Source organism: Oryza glaberrima, chromosome 1, assembly GCF_000147395.1.
Source record: "Oryza glaberrima chromosome 1, OglaRS2, whole genome shotgun sequence".
Lineage (NCBI taxonomy): Eukaryota > Viridiplantae > Streptophyta > Magnoliopsida > Poales > Poaceae > Oryza > Oryza glaberrima.
The window spans coordinates 7959062-7979758 of NC_068326.1; the positions used below are offsets into that span (position 1 = coordinate 7959062).

A 20697-nucleotide genomic window follows, 5' to 3' on the forward strand; every position below is an offset into this window, starting at 1 on the left:
TAGATTTTGATTTAACCAAATTTTGGCTTGATCTATGAATATATAGTAAAATAAAAGGATCATTTTTTTTTCTTCAGGAAAGTAAGGATGTAAAATCAAGGAGGCCAGCTGTTCCATTTTGCTTTTGAACAGCTCACCCAACTTGCACTTGATGCAACGATTCGATTTTGCTGCTAAAAGACATGTTCAATTGAATATATTTTCATTCTAGAGCTGCAAGTACATATTCAATTAAATGTCATTTCCTTTTCATTTTGCTGCTAGAAAGCCAGGTTCAATTGAATACCCTATCTAATCAAATTTTCTATTTGTTCAGATGTCTGTACCTATTAACTCCGAAATGAACATGGTAGGATGGTTTAGGTTTGGAGACTATTTTTTGTTCAAGACTTCATGTACCTATTAACGTTTGCAGCAATGATAATACCAAGAACTTCAGTTTTAGGCCAAAACAACCGTATTTTCTGATTTAAACAGAAAAGCTTATTTTCTTTGATTTAAACAGAGAAACCAGTAAGAAATCATGCACATGCAAAATTACAGGCCAAAATACCCCTATTCTCCTATATATTTAAATACAACTAGAAATATTGGCGCGCTACGCGGCGCCCGGTTGACGTTCCCATTGACTTTGAAGGAATACCCATTATAAGTAATTGGTCCGACAAATGTCTGAATTTCATTCACCCGAATCACATCGATCGCACAAGAACATAAACATGTTTGCTTCGGCATGTAATGGTTGAAGTAGGATAAAAGAACTTCTACAAAATATCTTTACACAAAGTGGTGTCTGAAATCAATGTCAACTTGCAATTACGTTGGTATTAGAATTAGGCAGAATTAACTAATGTATGGAGAGCTCCCGTGTTTGGCCATGGCCAGGACACCATAAAAACAAAAGGTAAATATTTGCTCTATTATCCTTCCAATCGTGCCAATATCATTCAGCAAGGCATCACCTATCATACAATTCGATAGAACATATACCAGTGTTACCACACTAATAGATTGAGGATAGTATCAATGGAGAAAAGGGAAAGATGCAATGCAGTGACTGATTCCGTAAAGATGGGTAAGGTAAGGTATATATAAACAGAGAAGATGTTGAGCTAGTGAATAAAGCACCAATTATTAGTGCAGTCAATAGGAGAGAAATAACTCAACAAATAAATGAATTAATCAGTGACTAAATATAGCAGTTTCTTTGTGTAAGTCAAAACTAAAACCTATGGATATGCTATATAACTTATCTATACAAAGATTAAATCATATGTAATCATGTAAGGACTTCACTTGTCAAATGTCAATGCTTAGCTAAGTTAATGTGGCATAAAGATGTAACCACCATTTGAGAGCATGAATACAACACAATAGAACTTGATTACACATGCTATTTGGGAGCTTTGCTCAACAACTGATTACTACCAAATGGTTAAATTCTTTATTTGTAGTGCAGTTTGGAATAAACTAATATTAATATGAATATATAATATGGACATGTAACTTTATAAAGGGTTGAATAAATATGTTTCAGGTTATAACAGAATCCTGAAATGCAATAAAGGTAACTGAGTTTTAGTCAAGCAAATATTTAGAGTGAATTTATTTTATTTGAACACTACAATAAAAAATGTGTGTGGTAAGAAATATCTACAACTACTGCTTCAATTGGTTGTGACCAAAGCACTGTTGAAGATGAATTCAGACTTTATGAATTATTGCATGTAAAGGAATTAAGACCCCATTTTATACGGGCAACCAGCGTATCTGAAGAATAAAGTACATGCCAATTGCGGGTTTAAGTAAGTATGTTCTCTGAAGTGATGTACTAGTTGTAAGCCTTAGTTCTGGCAATTAACTGTTAACTGATCTTGTCAAGTAACAACAACTTTATAGCTAAGTTAATGACCATGTAGGTAAGCCTAATTACCCACAAGCCATGTCTAACTGTACTAATGCCTATCTTTTTACTATTTAGGTCAAATGAAACACGCCAATTTTGGACATTTGTTATGAGTCCACATTTTTCCTACCAGCAGGAAAGAATGCTGAAATGACTATTGTTGTTTCATACAGATGCTGTAAAAAAAGAGTAAGAAACTATAACCAGAAATGTGATAAATTGACACTAAAGAATGCTAAGTATAACCAGAAGAACATGAGAACCTAACACTGTTAGATTTGTGCTGCAGCAGAACTTGCTTCAGCGACTGATACTTGTTGAATACATCAATGAGGTTTGACAAAAAGAAATTGCAGTTAGGAGCAACTGTAGAGAAAAAGCATTGCAGTCAACCTAAAACTTAGTGCCACTGATTGGGATACCACAGTTATAGCGCGCTCACTGGCAATGCTCTGGCCAATATGAAATGAAGATGTAATTATGAGAAATCAGTTCTGATAAATTGAAAATTACTTTGTCAAATCCTAAATAATTGTACATTGCTCTGGAAGAAGAATGCACTTCTATGAACAGTTGCTGAAGGCGCTTGTTTGAATGAAACATTGTGTTGAATCCTCTCAAAAGTGAAAATTTTTCTCTATTATGTTAATGTAAGATAATAATTGACCTAAGAAAAATGGTTAACTTAAATTAATAAGCAACAGACTAACTGAGCTTTCAACGCATTATCTCCATCATGGATTAATGATAAATAGTTCATTTAAATGTGCCCATCTTGTAGAGAAAAAGGATGGGCAAACAATCTTGTTATGAATAAGCACAAACCAAGGACAGTAATGAGCATATACAAAGAAAAGCAATTAGAAAATCTATTATCTTCTACACTGCTATTGGGAAGCAAAATTCAATGTATATAGTTTAGAGTTTACTTAACTTTGTGCAGAATTGGCTACTTGTGTAGATCATGTGCTCGAGAAGATGGCGTTCTGAGTCTGTCTGCATCCTATTTTCTCTAACAAAAGGAAATAGTGTATGAGAAGCTAGAACCAAATGTATTCCATGCCAAACTAAACAATGGAGGGGGAAGCAGATCTCACTAAAAGATATGGCTAATTGAGACAGAAAAAAGCAGGAAACGCGAACACACTATAGAATCATTGATTTGAATATTATACCTGATTACCAGAGCAGTTACCATACCAGAAAAGGCAAGGCAGTGATGTATTCAGCAGTTACAGCTACAATTAAGAATAAAATCATGCACACACAAATTAGCATAGTAAACATAGAACATTAAAGATAACTAACAAAGAGATAGAATAGGATGCCAACAAAAGTAGGATGGGTGAGGGTAGCATACGACCAAAACAGAACAAAGACCTAATCAGCATGGCACAAGCAGAAGGGAGAGAAGCCCCACTCGTACTGACCTATGGTCCTCTCGCATAATAGCAGCCATGGCTGTTGCTTCACCTCAGATTGTGAGGCTAGGTCCCCGTGCCGTGATGCAGACCCTGGTCGTGGCTATTGGTCAAAGATGCGAGGATAGCGTCCAGGAAGGTACCTAAGGGTGGAGGAGGTGAGGATTACCATGGTCACCAATGGAAGAAAGGATTTCTAGTGAGGAGGGAGGGGAAAATCATATCAGCGGCACACCATATTGTGGATTTTGGAGGAGGCGAAGGCTAGATGAGAGAGGTCGGACGGAAATAGGGATTGGAGCAATGGGATCGGAGGTAATCTAGAAGGCTTTCATTGGATCACCTTCGCAGATAAAGTGGAGGCCCTAGGGCCTCCCGACCGAGCGCACGCGGCCGACCAAACTGTTGAGGCAAGTAGCTCCGACGGGAAGGCAATGCGCAGCCGAACGGTGAAGGAAACCCTGGGGAAGAAGAAAAAAAAGGGAGAAATCACTGGATTAGACTGCTACTCGGCAGGAAGAAAGAGGAAAAAGAAAGGAGGAGAAATCGAAGAGGAGAGAATGGGGAGAGGAGGGATGTGCGCAGCAGCCGAGAAGAGACTTCACCAAGCATCCTCCACTACCACGTACGGCGGCAGGAGACGGTGGCCAATCTGGCGTGCGCTGTACACGGCAAGCGGTGTTTCTAGCGCCGCTCCATGTGGAACAGAAGCACGGAAACACGGAAACAGAACGTGGGCTGAGCAATGAGAAAGGGAAAAGCCCATGTGCAAGGAAGGGCCGGCACAGGAAAATGGCCCAATAGGAACGCATCTAATCCTGTGCTACTAAAACCGATTAAAACATAATCTAATATATCGCTGTGCACTATCGCTCCTAATTGCTAAATGCATATGCGCTTTAATTATCCGAACCAAACTGATGACGTGGCGCCCCTAACCTTCCAAAGATCCCACGGGGTTTAAGTAATCTAATATAAGCCAGTTAGAAACCATGAATATGCAGTAGTAATGTCATGTGATAAATTCGTTATGGGGGTAAGAATGAGTCTTTCCAATTGGTAATTTGTGACCTTTCACGAATCACGATGGTTTATATTCCAATCTGCTAGAACATGGTGTCGCTCATATTTTTACATGATCTGGGTTAGAAAATTTTCCCCTTTGTAGTTCAATATATGTTGAGTGCAACCTAAATACTTTTTATTGGAAACAACATGGAAGAACAGTTGTGCAGATTTATAATTACTTCAGGCACATATTTGTTTTAATGGTCTGCTGGTGCTGGGTGTATGTATTAATTATTATTACCTGATGCGTGTATATTGCTGACCTACAGGATTAAAATTTGCATGGACTACAAAGGAGGTAAGTTCATCTTAACCGCTTATCTCTATAGCGTGTATCATGCTCACTTGCAGAGGTGCTTCCATAAGGAGCATAATACTTCAGCATATTAATGTTTTCAGGCTTTGACAATTGCTCTTCCTGTTGCTACACACTTCAACAGTGTTTTAATATGGTCAATGGTCATGGCTATGCTACTGTTCGGAGTCACCTATGTGATTATGAGGTTTCATAAAGTTTCATAAATTATTTGTGATTCAAGGCAACAAGGTATCGTTGTCATTAACAGGAACTCAACTTTTCCTTTCATTTTTGTAGAACATCGTCATCTTCCAAGGGCTATAAGCATTAGGAATCTTCTAAACATGATTGGTTTGGGCAAATGAAAAATACAAAATTGGACTCAGAGGTATTGCCTCCAAATAGTTGGTACTACTTTTAACTAGGTATGCAAAACCAAGTTATGAAGTCTTCTAAGCTTTCCTGTATATATGTTACTATTGTGCCAATTTATACTTGTTAGGGAATCTTAGAAAACTAAACTCTGTAGTTATGCCCAAATGCTTGTAGTGCCTAATCAGCTTAGATGGTCATGTACTTGATCTTGAACAACTACACTTTCTCAGACAACCAATTTTACTTTTTTTTTTGCTTTTTAATGGTTGACACAATTAGCCATTACGGTAAGCAATCCATCCATGATCCCAGAGTGCCTTATCCTTTCCCATGTTGTCATCCTCGATTTATTCTACTGCTAAGTGCCCTTCGACATGTTATTGGTGATGGACTTGCTATAGAAGTACATTGGTGATGAAGTGATGAACCAAGGGGCTAAAATCCAAGTTGTATGTGACGATGAATCAACGATGGGAATTGGAAAAGAACCCAAGCAGGCAAGTAGGATATGAAAGTGATGCAAGTAATTATAATAGCAATCATGTCCGATCAGGCTTCTCAATATAATCCTTTTAGGAAAGGGATGAGATTAGCAGCATTTTTTTTTACTCTTTTGATTGAGATTTTGCTGCCACAAATAGCAATTCCTAATATTGAATTGTGCCACCACATGCTTTGGATGATTCTAAAGGAATATTTGGCCATGTTTTTTTACACTTAGGAAAAGAAAAATATTGTTTCAAATGGATTATATTTTATTAACTCCATCTAAGAATATAAGAGATTTTGCCCATGTCATTTGAAGAACCGTGGGATAATAGATCCGGCATTAAGGAATTTATCCTTAAATTTATCTCCATGATATTCTCATGAACTTCTGCATCTTGTCTCACAAAATGAGGTTGTAATAGACATCTCTCAATTATTTTTTAATCTTTCTGGCGTGTTGAAATGAATGAATTAGAAACCATGAAAGTGAAAATGAAACTCAATTTATCCTTTTAGATGGAAACAGAAACAACCAATTTCACGTGGCTCTCGAGAATATATTTTGATACAATTGAGAAATTTTGCATTGAAAGAATGTAAATTGTGAAAACGTGCATTGCACGTACACGATTACTAGATATATTTTGACAATTGAGAAATTTTGCATTGAAAGAATGTAAATTGTGAAAACGTGCATTGCACGTGCACGATTACTAGTAGTGGTAAGTGGCAGACTGCCTGATTTGGTGGCAGCAGTTTGACAGTGGGTGCTTTTTATTTGGCGGGTACTCCAACTAAGGCCATGTTTAGTTTCTAAAACAAAAATTTTCATCTTGTCACATTAAATATTTGGACACATATATAAAGTATTAAATATATAAAAAAACCAATTATACAGTTCATCAGGAAATTGCAAGACGAATCTTTTAAGTCTAATTGCTCCATAATTTGATAATGTGGTGCTACAGTAAACATTTGCTAATGATGGATTAATTAGGCTTAATAAATTCGTCTCGCGGTTCAGAAAACGGACGAAAGAGAAGATTAATAAAAATCATCTTAAATTTTTATAATAGATAAAGATTTTATACGAGTTAAGTAGAACTTACATTGTAATAAAATATAAGTCAATTCACCTAGATTTAGACATTTTTCATCCAAAAAAATTGTCCAAATTTATATGGCAAAATTTGCTAGGGACATCGTAAGAATGTGTATTTGCTCTAGGGCATCACAAAAATCTGGTAATTAGCTGCTGGACATAGGCAGGATTATTTTATTATTTTTGGAGAAATAGGAGAGAGAAACAATCATTAAAGACCAGTTTGCCCTTGGCTCAAATTAATCCAATGTGGGCCCCACTGTGAGCATGTCCTCCTCGTGTCGCTGTCATAGGTGAACCCCACATCGGCGCCGTCGAGCGTGCACCTCGCTGGCCTCCATGAGAAGTAGGCGCCAAAACGGCCGCAACCGCACACCCTGGGCGGCACGACAGCTGCGGTGGCGTCGATGGCGCACTCCTCGATGGCGTCGCCGGCGTTGAACATGTCGATGAGCCCGACGAGCGCGAACGGACCACGAAGAGGGAGGTGACGCTGGCGATGCGGAAGCGGCACATCTTCCCGGGCACCACGGCGAACACCGCCGGCGCGCAGTATGGGTGCGCCATGTTGCATGACGCCGCCACCGTCGCTGGCGAGGACGAGCAGTTCATGAACCGGCTGCGCCCGTTAATGAGCAGCGACTGCGGCTCGCCAACCCAGACAATGGGCACGGAGGCGAGCCCCGCCGCCTGCTCATACGTGCTCCGGTGCCACCAGTCGTTGAGCAGCACGGTGTGCTGGGCAGCCTCAACGGCGATCATGCCTTTGAGACCCGCCGAGCGCTACATCCGTAGTGGGCGTGGTACATGTACGTCACGGGGCGGTCGACGATGAAGGTGTAGGTGAAGGTGTCGCCGGGGAGGATGGGGCACTGGGTGACGCCCTCCGTGCCATCCGCCCACGGCGTGCCGATCTGCCGGATGTCGTGCTAGTGGATGGCGACGTTCTCCGTCAGCAACGAGTTCTTGACGTTGACAACGATGGTGTCCCCCTGGACGGTGTGGATGGTGGGGCCCAACGTGTGGCCGTTGATGGTGACGGCCAGCTTGCGGACGTAGTCCAGGATGTGAACTGGTAGCTGATGTCCCAGTCGTCGCCGCGGCCGACGCGACACTGCACAGCGCTGCGATGGCGAGGAAGAGGCTGCAAAGGAGGCGGCAGCTACACCGCATCATGTCCCCTCTTGCTCGCAGTCGCAGCTCCATTGTTTGCTTTGCTTTTGGTTGCTAGCTGCTCTGCCTGTGCGTCGTTTTGAGCAGGGCCGACCCTAGGGGGGGTCAGGCTGTGCGGCCGCTCGAGGCCCTCAAAATCTAGGGGCCCTTATACGTACACATATAGTATATATACTATGTATTGTATAATTTTAGTTCTTGGGACATGGGCCTATATTAAGTTAGACAGCTAAATAGCCCAACACAGAAAATGAATTTTAGTCCATCGCCAGGTTTGTTTCAGCGAAGCCGAAGCGATCTTCATCTTACTCCCGTCGCTTCGCCTCGATCACATCATGCACGCTACTGCTCATTGCTCGCTGCCCCTGCCACCTGCTGCCTGCACTACACTCCTCCAATTCATCAGATTTCAAGGTCCTACACTCCTCCAAGTCCAATTCATCTTATCTGATGAATTTCTCTATCTTTTTTTTCTCTTTATAAGACTATATAAATATATATATATATATATATATATATATATATATATTAGTTTATGTATATATAGGGGACTCCATATAAGTTTTTACCATAGGCCCCCAAAACCCCAGGACCGGCCTTGGTTTTGAGCTACACAGGTGGATTTGGAGCCCCGCGACAATGGGCGAAGCGGCGGCGACGACGGGCAAGGTTGAAGGCGGCGGTGCCGCCACTGCTCTCGGCGGAGATGGAGCGGATGAGGCGCCTGACCTCGTCCTCCCGGAAGGAGCGGAAGGAGAGAACGTAGTAGTGGTTGGGTGTAGAGAGAGAAAAAGAGAAAGAAAGAATGAGAGAGGGAGAAAAACATAATGAAGAAAAAAAGGAAAAGAAAAAAAATCAAAGGGTAGAAACATAATTACACAGTTATTTCTCTCTCCAATTCTTCCCGATATAATAAAATAATCACACGGGTGTCCATTAGCTAATTACCAGTTTTTTTGGTGCCTACAGCAAAAACGCGTTCTTGCGGTGTCTTCTAACTAATTACACGTTTTTTTAGATGTCCTGTAGCAAACTTTGCCAATTTATATAGATTCTCCCCTTTCTTTGTTGGAATAAGTTCACTTTAGGTCTCTCTATTTGTCGTCCAGTCTGATTTTCGTCCCTGAACCGCAAAACCGGGTACGACACGTCCCTCAACTTATAAAAACCGAGCAAACGAGGTCCCTCGGCGGTTTTGATAGCGGTTTTAGCTGACATGGCGCATACGTGGCTAATTTGATTCGGTCTTCATCTGACATGTCGTTGACGTGGCGCTTACGTGTCAATTAGATCCGAAAAAATAATAAAACCTACGGGACCCACATGTCAGTTACACATACAAAATAATAAAACATGGTGTGACCCACGTGGGCCCAAACGTCATCCTCACTACTCTCTATCCCCTCTCTCTCTCTCCCTCTCTCTTTCTCCAGCCGGCGGAGCGTGGTGGGCGGCGGCCGGAGCGGCGGCAGAGCAGAGGGATGGAGGAGGAGAGGGGCGAAGCGGGGCGGGCGGCGGCCGGAGCGGCGGCGGAACGTGGGCGGAGCGGCGGCCGTACCGGTGCACCACGCGCATCACCTCCTCATAGTTCCACATCAGCCCTGACAGTGATGCCGCGCCGAGGTGTAGCGGCAGGTGCCTGCACACCACCGCAGTTTCCCGCCACAGCACCGACCCCGCAGCACGCCGTCGAGCCACCGCAGCTGCACCTCACAGACGGCACCGTTGAACATCACGAACCGCCTGTCCACGCCGGCAAGGCCGCTCGGGTTGTTCTTGTCCGTGTTCGGGTTCCTCTTGTCCAAGAATCTCCCCGCTGCCGCGGCCATCGGGTGGTCGCGCGACCATCCCACGGCGTTGAAGTCGTACGCGTCGAGGAAGCGGTCAAACTCGGCGACGACGGCCTGGACGGCCAGCAGCGACCTGTCCTTGGGGCAGAAGCCGTCGACGATGTCACCGAAGTTGATACAAAAGCGGACGGCGCCACCGCCGCCGTCATTGGATGCTTGTGGTTGTGGGCATTCCAGGAGCGGACGGCTCTCTGTCTCTGGAGGACGGTGAGGCTGTGGCGGTAGTAGCGGGGGACGCCGAGGAAGGAGCGGCCGTCGGGGATGTCAGTGTGCTGGGCGTCGGCGTTCGGCGGCTGAACCAGCATCGGTCGTCGTTGCCGAATGATTGCCAATCGGCCGACGACCACCACAAGTTTGTCTTCCTCTCCGGCGAGCGGTGACCACTGGCCAGTGACCAAGAGAGGGGAGGAGGAAGAGGAGTATCCGCCGCGTCCACCGCTCGTGTCGAGGTGGACGATGTCGCCGAAGCGTCTCCAAGTCGGCGCGCTCTGCCCCTTTTCCCCGCCGGCCACTGCTCATCGTCCCGCCGCCAGGTTGGCCGCCGCCGCATGGATCCCGCCGCTGGGTCGCCGCATTGGGAGAAGGAGGAGACGGCAAGAGACAGCGAGATTGGGGAGGAGACGTGGGTCCCACTATAAATAATTTATTTTTAATCAAACAGTCACTTACATGTGGGTCCTAGGTTTTTTTGCCACGTCAAACACCACGTCAGCCAAAAACCAGGGACTATACTGCCGAGGGATCTTAGCACCGATTCTATAAGTTGGGGGATGCGTTGTATCTGGTTTTGTGCTGCAGGGACGAAAATCGGACTAAGAGACAAATAGAGGGACCTAAAGTGAACTTATGCCTTCTTTGTTACAGTTTGTCAGCGCTGCTGCTGAGACGGCCCAGGCCCACGGCCCACATTCCTCCTCTCTCTTTCTCTCTCGCTTCTCCAACGCCACACAGCGAGAAAAAAACGCAACAACGCTGGCGACCTTCCTGACGACGCCGACGAGCTCGACCTCCCCGACGGTGAGGCGATCCAGGTCAGCTCCGCGCCTCCTCCTCCTCCTCCTCCTCCACATCCCCTCGCCCCGCCCCTCCGCCGCCGCCGCCGCCGGTCCTCTGCCTCCCAGGCCATCCCTCTAAGACCATGGAATCCATCCCTCTTGCAAAGTAACTGTTTTCTTGAAAACTTATGATGTTGTATTATACAATTGAAAGCATTACTCTTCTTTTGTCTTGGATAATGTTGGGTTGAACAATTGAAAGCATGTAACACCTTTTTGTTTGTTGCCTGTATATTTTTGTACATATACTTACTCTTCTTACTTGCTGATGCAGAGGACAGTGCCATTGTCTGGGAAATGGGCAAATGATTTGATTGCTACCTCTGAAGAGTTCTCCTTGCTCGTGTTCAGCTGCTAAAGCTGCATCTCAGAAATAATCTTAGCTATATTGGTTCTGATTATCTTTTGATTCCCAGACAAAGTAAAACTATCCTTTCTAATGTATGACACTGCCTTACATCTACATTTCTGGTTTCATTTTGAATGCTAGCATAACAGTATGGTGTAACAGGAAATATCAGAAATAACGGTGTTACGGAATGAGCCATTTCTGTTTGCATTATCAGTTGTACGAATTAATTGATTGTGTGGACAGTGGTAGTTACATGCTCTGATGGAAATATCAAAAATCATTTGGCCTACAAAGTTATGAAGTGTGCTCTCTGCTCAAACAAAAGATTTTGATATCTGTATGAGGAAGCCTCCAGCGTATCTACGCTAGTAAACATTTTTGGGGGTTCTCAATTCCTTCCCGTACTCTGATTATGAATGTAAACTTGCCTGCTAATGAATAGAATGTCCGATTTTTATCTAAAAAAATAGAAAAACATTTTTCTTTTCAACAAAAATGGATCCTATAGATCAAAACAAAGGGCAGCTAGAGACGCATGCCTCATGAAAACAAAACTGCGATTATAAAACAGAACTGTACTAGATTCTAAACATTATGAAACTGTGTGCATTACAGCAGAACATTGAAGCTTTTCAAGCGTCACGTCCAGATTAGCTTCACTGATTAATGCTTCACATATCAGGACACACTGGCAATGAAGAAGCAGTTTGCACTAAGCCAGCAGCATCTCCCAGTGTCACTACTCGCTACTACTAGACTATTTCTACAGGAGAGCTGCCAAATGCACTCTCCACTTCTCCTAAATTTAGCTTCAGCTTCAAGGAACTATTTGGTAGAGCTCCAACTTCTAAATTTAGCTCCTCCGGCTGTGTTTAGTTCAGCGCAAAGTTTGGATTTTGGTTGAAATTGAAGATGATGTGACTAAAGTTGTGTATGACAGATTGATGTGATGGAAAAGGACTGAAGTTTGGATCCAAACTTTGAATCTAAACACAGCCTAAATTTAGCTTCAGCTTCAAAGACCTGTTTGGTAGAACTCCAACTTCTAAATTTAGCTTAAGTCTAAAGTGTTGTTTATTTTATGAGAGCGTTCCACCCAGCTCTGCTCTCATTTTAGGTGAAGCTAAAACTGTTTAGCTGAGCTCCAGCTACAGGAAAGGTTAAGATGGAGCTGAAGTTGTGCCAAACAGACCCTTGATCTCAAGCAACAACGGACAATTCGCAGTAATTAAATGAAGGATAACAGAAGCATGAAAATGACTTCATCTATACTACCATTTCAGTATTCCAGCAAGACTTTCATTAAATAAGCATCTCTTGTCCGTTACAATGTGCCTTGCTCCCAGTATAGACACATATGTACTTATGTAGTTTCGAGTCTCATGTCCGTTGAATATATAGATATATAATATATGACAATATACAGAACCAAAAAAAAAAAAAGGGAAAAAGACGAACTCCGGAAGCTGGACGAGCAAAATCCAGTAGCTTCTGCATGTATAAACCTCCTTGCCTGAGAATTATTTACCGAGGGAATGGATCCGAGTCTCCCAGTGCCGCGAACTGCCGATGAGAACTATCGAGCCTGACATTCAAAAACCTTCCTTTTCTTTCCCGTTTCAGAGAACAGAAGAACGCAAAAATTGCAAGTGAATCGAGCTTGCCTGTAACCTATGAATGCTTTATTGAGATGGCAGAGAAACACCACCCTCGCCGAGCCTTCTCTACAGAGGCCACAGCTTTTTATTCACATTGGAGGGGCCTATCAGAACTGATGTGGAAATGTGCAGAATAGATTGCATTAGCACTTTAGCGGCGCCACATATAGTATAATAAGGGGGAAATCAAGGAGAATTCAAACCAACCTGTGTCAAGTGATTGAAAAATTGTGCTGAGATCTCTCAGCTCAGAAAAATCAGCGACCACCGCCAGGACTCGAGCTACCACCAGATGTTGTGTTAGTCTGAGCACGCATCATGGTGTCTGCTGGGAAAACCCCTTTCGGCAATATTGATCCAACAGGCTCGGATGCTGCCACTGGCGATGTTACTTGGTTGACAGATTGGTCTTTGGTCGAAATGTATTCTGGCCTTAAATCCGGGGAAGGCGAAGACGGAGCCAATGTGGCAATAGAGAAGCCAATAGGATATGGGGCAATTGGCATATCAGAGAGGGGCAAAGCAGACGGACTGTAGCCAAGCGTGCCCATTGGGTGATCATACTTGCATGCAACTCCATATCTGCAATACCCATTTTGGGCATAGTATGCACAAGGCTGAGCCCCCTGCAAGTTGAGATAACACAAGCAGCTTAGCAAGAAACCAAGGAGCATTTTCTCTACAAAAAAGCAAAGACAAAAACATAGGTCTATGTGCAATCACCAATCAACTTCTTCCAAACATACTATGCAAGCCTGACACTATAGATGATTAATGCACGAATGTGCTGTCTCCTAGCATAAATTTTAAGAACTGTGTAAACCTTTTGGGCAGTGCAAACTAATTCAGGATATCACACTGAAAAACAATTAGTTTGCACAGTATAGAAAAGAAAGTAATATCACCAATGGATATTTTTAACAATATAGGACATATTTCCCTACAAAGCAAGTTAAATCAGACACTAGCATTTGAAATTATGCGTATTAGGCTATTTAAAGTCCATGTATCTGTTGAAGTTTGCGCTTCACTCAGATAGTGATCTCTGATTTATGGGAATATTTGGGAGCCCCTGTTTCTATAACTTGCTGAGTTACACTGACGTATGGGCCAAACATGGCTCATCCTCACATTCAATGTTATTTTCAATTTATATATCCTCAGTGTTATTGAGTAAGTTTTCCCTCTGAAATATTATAAATGCTTATTAAGTCAAAAAAAAATATTATGAATGCTTCATCCAATAACAATTTAAGCTGCAAATAGCTTCAAAACTCAGGAGCTAAGTTTGAACAATGTATCTTACTTGATACATTCAAGTTTCAACCAATCTTTGGCCCATAAAAGTTATATACTAGTAGATGACAATATAACACAGTTAATATTTATCAGCTAACCAAAATTATTAAGTAATCAACTATGTTCCATGATCTCATAATCCCTAAATACTCAGCATAAGAAAGCTTACAATGCCTAATTGCCCAATAATCTGCTTCTTCTTTTTGCGATTACAAGAAAGATGCACATGTGCACACACACAGAAACATGAGCACGTGCATAAGTGCGCCTCCTTTTAACACATACTCAAACACACAGGCCAAGGATAAATCCATGAACCTCAATAAAATTCCTAGTGAAAGTGCACATAGAGAACATTATCGTTAGGAGGCTTCAACGAGTAGTGGACATAATCATATGACTAGTTCCTACAACCTGTTTTTCAAAACAAAAATATATGTGCAGCCTTTTTTTTAAAAAAAAAAGAAAAAACATGGACATTAGGACTATGGAAGTTCAACCCCACTCCCAAGGACATTGATGCTACGGTACGTATTAGAGGTTTCAGGGTACTCACCGGACGAAGTGGAAGACAAAGGGAGTTGACCATATAGCCTGATTTAGGTGCACTCAACTCTCGGGGGTGATGATATTTACATGTAGCTCCAAATTTGCAATCTCCTGTTCTCATATAATATTGACAATCAGGCTGCCCTGGCCGCTCAGGGAATCCATGTTCTTGTTGATTGTTGCTTGATTGTCCAGTTGAGGAAGCATATGGAACGTAAGGACCACCATAAGCAATTGTAGAGGAAGATCCATGGTGCCCCATGCCGTACACAGGTCCAGCTTGAACATTTTGTTGAGCTCCACCTGACACTACAGGGTTTACCGAAGCCTGTATAAAATAGAAGAGTTAAAACCACAATGAGAAGACTCCATCATGGCATGTGTCAATTATTTTGTCCCATCTGATTGTTTGCTTAACACTTAAACACTGGCTGGTTATTCAGGCAGCACATCAGTGAGTGCCTTCCAGCTCTTGCTTAAAAGACAATAAGCACATTCTACATCTTTCAGTCTAGATTACAAAGAACCTGCTTCACAAATCATGACACAAGTATGCTGTCGTGCCTCATTTGTTGATTCACTTTGCATTTCATAGTATAAGTTGGCTGTCATGTCCAATTTGTTTATCAGTTTTGCATTTATAGGTATGCTGTTTATTTTTCCACAATAGAACATGTAATTCAAATCAATTACCGGATAAGGGCTCCATCCTTGCAATGGGATCATTCCAGATGAGAGCATCATTGGGGTGTATGAGCCTGGTATATATGATCCAGGAACTACAGGTGGTCTCCCCATTTGCCAATTTGCAAGAGAAGCATATGGATGAGGGGAAGCTATAGATGGAGACTGTAATGGTGGGTATATTCCAGGGGTCATCGGAACACCACCGAATTCCGGATGATGGAATTTACATGTAGTTCCAAATTTACATTGCCCAGTTTTCATGTAGTAGGAGCACTCCTTCTCACCCTGCATTTTATTTGTACCAACATCTCTTTTTCAAAACAGGAAAAACAAGTGTATGAATAAGCAATATTTTACGAGAGATTTCACACCAGGCGTATAGGGAATCCACTGTTGTTTAACATAACAGGTAGCACAGCTCCATCTTGCTTAGGATGGTGATATTTGCAATTGGTACCAAATTTGCAAGTCCCAGTCTTCATGTAATACTGTAAAACAAGGAAAAAGAATTAGGACCAACATTTACATGTCATATGACATGACATTAAAATTGTTATGTGCTTAACAATCTCAGCCAATTATTATTTGAGTATTATGTTGCATGCCCTGCCTGCCTGCCAGTTAGCAAGCAAAGAACACATGGTGTTAATGCAAGCTTAAGTGATGGCGGGTGCCTTTTTCGTTGCATAAAAGATAATTGAATTCAAGCACCAAGCTGTTTAGTTTGAGTACCTCGCATATAGGTTGACCCACCCTTTCTGGATAATCCAATGCTGCTGCATTCCTTGCACCTCCACCAAACTACATTTTGAAAAAATAGCAACTACTTAATTTTTGATGTTCCAAATTCAAGCGAAGCTTTACTACCTATAGACTAGCATAGGCAAATATGGCATCCCATGCGCACAGACAAACTAATCAATTTCTTAACGAAAACAGAAACATGGAAAGTAGATAGGCTATCAATAGACAGTTTCATAAATCATTTAGAAAGATCACAGTTGCAACAGAAGAATGTAAACTTATAACAAGAACTACTGAATAGTTGCTATATCTTTTGCAAACCCAACAAGTGAGAAATTCACAAAATCAGGATAGAGGGTAAACTATCAGCCAAAAGCCAAATATACTAAACAAAGGACTTTGCTAACCAACGGTAAGAAAACAGGCAAGAAAGATTTTCATGTCAATAATCATTGATCCTAGATGTCTTTGTTGACACATTTGATTTAATCAACCAAATTAATGACAACGGAATGGGAAAAGAAGGATATTTTTTATTATGTTATCAGAATCAACAACTGATCTTACTTAAAGAAAGATTGAGCACAGAAGTTTGCCATCTGCAGATGCATGTAGTCTGACCCAGTACAATACAATCCAATTAAGCAAAATTAGCAAACACAAAACACCCAAAAAAGCAGAATAAGTAAACATGAAGCGGCCAATAAAGCAGGCAACCTACAGCTTTCTGCTTTCAAAGGGATATCCAAGTGCTTTAACTTGCAGAGGTGCACCTCCACCGCGAACCCAAACTCTAATGCTGCTACCCGATGAGTGCTACCGATGCGCCGGACAAGATCTAGGTAGTGGCATGCCCAATTTTCAAGCTACAGAAGAACTACATTTACATTGGCCGAATCAATGTTCCCCATGGCACGATCCTCACTTGGGCACTAAGCTGATCACATGGTTAATCCATCCACCCTAGAGCTGCCTCATCCACGCACGCGCGCGCGCGCAAGCCGCAACGAACCAGATCGGGAAGGGAAGCGCGAATTAGGAGACTCACCTCAGTGCCGCCGCGATCGCGCGGGTGGTTGTAGCGGCAGCGGTCACCGAAGCCGCACGCGCCGGTGCGGAGGTAGTAGACGCAGTCCTCCTCCCCGGGCCGCTCCGGCAGCCTCCCCGCCGCGTCCCCATCCCCTCCTCCTCCACCTCCACCTCCCCCGCCTCCTCCTCCCAGCCCCATCCTCCACATCGGCCCTGCAACCACAACCAACAAAACCAAAACCAAAACGCAGCTGCTCATCCACCACCCCCGCCACACAGATCCCGCGCCACCCCCGTACGGACGCCGAGATCTACATCCTCGAGCTCCAAACACAAAAAAGCACACAACGAGCACGCACGCACGCACCTTCCAGGCCGGTGTCGGGGCTAGCCCCGCCCTCCCCCTCCCCTCCACCAGCTGCGGCGGCGGCGGCGTGCGGCTGCTCCATGCCTTCGTCGGCGTCGGCGGCGGCGATCGGGGCGGGGAGCGATCGGAGTGGGAGGAGGAGGAGATCGGGGGTGAGGTTTTGTTTCCTCTTATTCTCTCACCTCTCTCTCTCTCTCTCTCGCGTTTCCTTTCCTTTCCTTCCACCACCACTCTGGTGTGGTGTGGCTACTGCTCTTTTCTCTCTCTCTCCTCGTTTTTTTTCCTCCCTTTCCTTGCCTTTTTTTCCGCTGGTTTTTTGCAGCACCTGTCCGGGTTTCACACGGGGTTGGTTTCTTCTGTTTTTCTCTTTTTCTTTCTTAAAAAAAAGAATTCACTTTTTATTAGTATATATACTACTCTCTCCTTTTAAGGTTAAAAAACGTTTTAACTTTGGTCAAAGTTAAACTACTTTAGGTTTAACTAATTTTATATATAAATATAATAATACTTATAATACCTTAAATTAATAATTAAATATATTTTCATAATAAATTTATCTTAGGTTGAAAATGTTATTGTTTTTATTTTTCAAACTTAGTTAAATTTAAAATAGTTCAAAACGTCTTATAACCTGAAATGGTGAGTATCTTTTTTTTGTTTTTCTTTTAAATTTAATGGGAGTTGGGATGGGGGTGCAAAGGACCACGCCTGATGAAGGGGTGGATCTATCACTCACTTCACATGTGGGGATTGATGGTGATTTTTTTTCCTCTTTCTTCGTTGCATAAATGTGGGGGGGATGGAGGCGGTAACGGTTGGAGTTATATTAAGCTTCATTTGCTTTTTGCTAGGATGTTTTATGGCAATTGAGTGTGGGGTGTGGAGGAGGTGAGTTATGTGATAATTACGTCGAGGTATCCATAATCCATGTTATATGTTTGGGACTATCCTATTCGCGTGACCGAAAGAGTGATATATGTGTGATGCATGTCGCTGGCATCATGGAAATAGTGGACACGAGCGAGCGGGCTGTGTGTTTGTGTGTAGTAGAGGCCATGTGTTGTTTTTATGTGCTATGACATCCATTGTTTTTTGCTTATTCGTGTGACAAAAAGGTGATATATGTGTAATGTGTGTCGCTGACGTCACGAAATGGTGTAAATGGGCGCGCTTTATGTATTTGGGTGTACGAGCGATGTGTTGTTTTTTTTTTGTCATGTCATCTATTGTTTCGCGTGTTATCTCTGGGTCTCGATTGTGTCCTAATTAAATTTTCTTTTTTTATTGTTATGTATTTTCTTCGTAACCATAAAAGGTTAATTTGCACGTCATAAATAGATATATGTTATGTTGAGTTTTGGTTATCTCGTTGCCGCATGGACCCCGCATCCCTATGGTAACCTTTAATAGCCGTCATCGGAACTACGACACGGTTGATCACATCCTTGTGCTAGTCATGACGTTACTAGCCTACACGTGGACAAAAGGATATATTAGCAGGGACGACACGACTACCGTGTACTCCATACATCTCTAATTCGATTTATATAGTTTATACTACATAACTAGATAAAACCCACGTGTTATTATGAGAGTTTAGTATAATAGCAATAAATACAAATAATATGGGAGAACTAGACGACATAAGTTGACATAAGTCGATGTAATTTACAATAATTTAAAAAGTATATAGAATGTTGCTCAAATGTAAAAGTAAAGTGACGTGGCTTTATGAGAAAAAAAAGAGAACGGTAGTTTGGATCATACATTAATCATCTAAGAGCTAAAAATAATTGTGATGATATGGTTTTATGAGATGAGAAAAGGATGAAGATAATTTAGACCACAAATTAATTATCTAAGGGCTAAAACAATTGAGATGATATGTCTTAATAAGAGAAGAAAAAAGAGAGATAGTTTGGGCTAAAAATAATTAATATGATATGGTTTAATGGGAGAAGAAAAAAGAGAGATAGTTTGGACCATAGATTAATCATCTAAGGGCTAAAAATAATTAATATGATATGGTTTAATGGGAGAAGAGAGAAATATCATTAACTAAGTGATAATGAAAAGATATATTGACATATTGTGTGAATTATGTGTGACGATGATTTAACATGCTTGTATTTTAAAGCTCTGAAATTTAACAAATTATAGAATTATAAATAATATATCATGCTTGTATAATGTTTAAAATATAACAATTGTTAATGAATTATGATGTGGTATCTTGAGTTTTAGAATTTAGTGGCTTATAACTTTATTGTAAAATATGATACTCAATAAAAAAAATTCGCAATCCTGCGGTAGGTGTTGTTTTTACATATGCGTAGAATGAGATGTAATTTAGCGCTAAAATTAGTTTAAAAATTAATAATTATTAAGCACATGGTACGGCATGACTCTTTACTGTAGTACATGGGCCAACCAACCCCAAGTCTCTTATTCGCTTGTGATCAAATCAACTATACTCACATGTGGAAAGCACGCTTGTTTTCTAGCACAACGAACTAAGGAATAATTATTTCCCTACGTCTCAACGGCAAATCTACCACGATCGATTCTCTTCCAAGAAAAATTAACTAGTCTAATCCACTAGTTTAGCCATAAACTTTGGTCCTGTTATTTTCTCATAAAGATTAAGATTTTACCTCGGTTTCCATTACTACTAAACGGTATATTTCGTGCGAAAACTTTCTATAAAAAAGTTATTTTAAAATATCAAATATATTTATTTATGAAGTTTGTAATAATTAAAACTTAATTAATAATATGTTCATAACTTTTTCTTGTTTTAACTTTATCTTTATCATCATGAGTTTCGAACCCAACCAAAATATCACCGGCCTGGGGAAGTTGTATACTCGTATAGGCCACCTTCGGCAACCCATTTTCATTTCCCTTAGAGGATATTTTTTTTCCAAACTATGCCATCTGTGTCGATTTATTAATCAAAAAGAAAAAAAAAACACCGGCCAAGATTACTACAGCTAAAATGCCAATAGGTAGCTTGCACTTTCTGTATGTCAATCAAAAGCATCATTCTGCTGCATTGCCCTGAAAGCATCACACACAAACACATATATACTCCTACTGTTCTTGATACTGGCAAAAGTCAACTAATCTCATCATGCCACCACAAATCCACCATCCATACATGCACTCGCTCACTGAGGCCCCGTTCATATCCCACCTCAGAATTTTTCACCATGTCACATCGAACATGTAAACACCTACATAAAATATTAAATATAGGCTAAAAAATAACTAAT

General features: G+C 41.8%; 1 protein-coding gene and 1 pseudogene across 1 annotated transcript; both read right to left on the reverse strand.

Annotated features, from left to right (window-relative positions):
* Positions 1-9221: 9221 nt before the first annotated feature.
* On the reverse strand, positions 9222-10779 carry LOC127759961 (manganese-dependent ADP-ribose/CDP-alcohol diphosphatase-like; annotated as a pseudogene).
* A 1555-nt stretch (positions 10780-12334) lies between these two features.
* LOC127783912 (zinc finger CCCH domain-containing protein 6) lies at positions 12335-17667 on the reverse strand. The gene is made up of 8 exons (XM_052311071.1): positions 17423-17667; positions 17075-17268; positions 16015-16083; positions 15654-15770; positions 15289-15567; positions 14603-14923; positions 12955-13373; positions 12335-12860 (listed from the first exon to the last, which is right to left on the reverse strand). Exons 1-7 carry the CDS (start codon positions 17502-17504, stop codon positions 13005-13007), a joined length of 1431 nt encoding a protein of 476 aa, XP_052167031.1. The 5' UTR covers positions 17505-17667; the 3' UTR covers positions 12335-12860; positions 12955-13004.
* Positions 17668-20697: the final 3030 nt, after the last annotated feature.

Coding starts and splice junctions, on each gene's coding strand:
- LOC127783912 (XM_052311071.1), bottom strand. CDS start 17,504: ATGGAGCAGCCGCACGCCGCCGCCGCCGCAGCTGGTGGAGGGGAGGGG. Junction 15,771..16,014: donor TGGGTCAACCTATATGCGAG/GTACTCAAACTA, acceptor CTTGTTTTACAG/TATTACATGAAGACTGGGAC. Junction 14,924..15,288: donor AAGGATGGAGCCCTTATCCG/GTAATTGATTTG, acceptor TATTTTATACAG/GCTTCGGTAAACCCTGTAGT.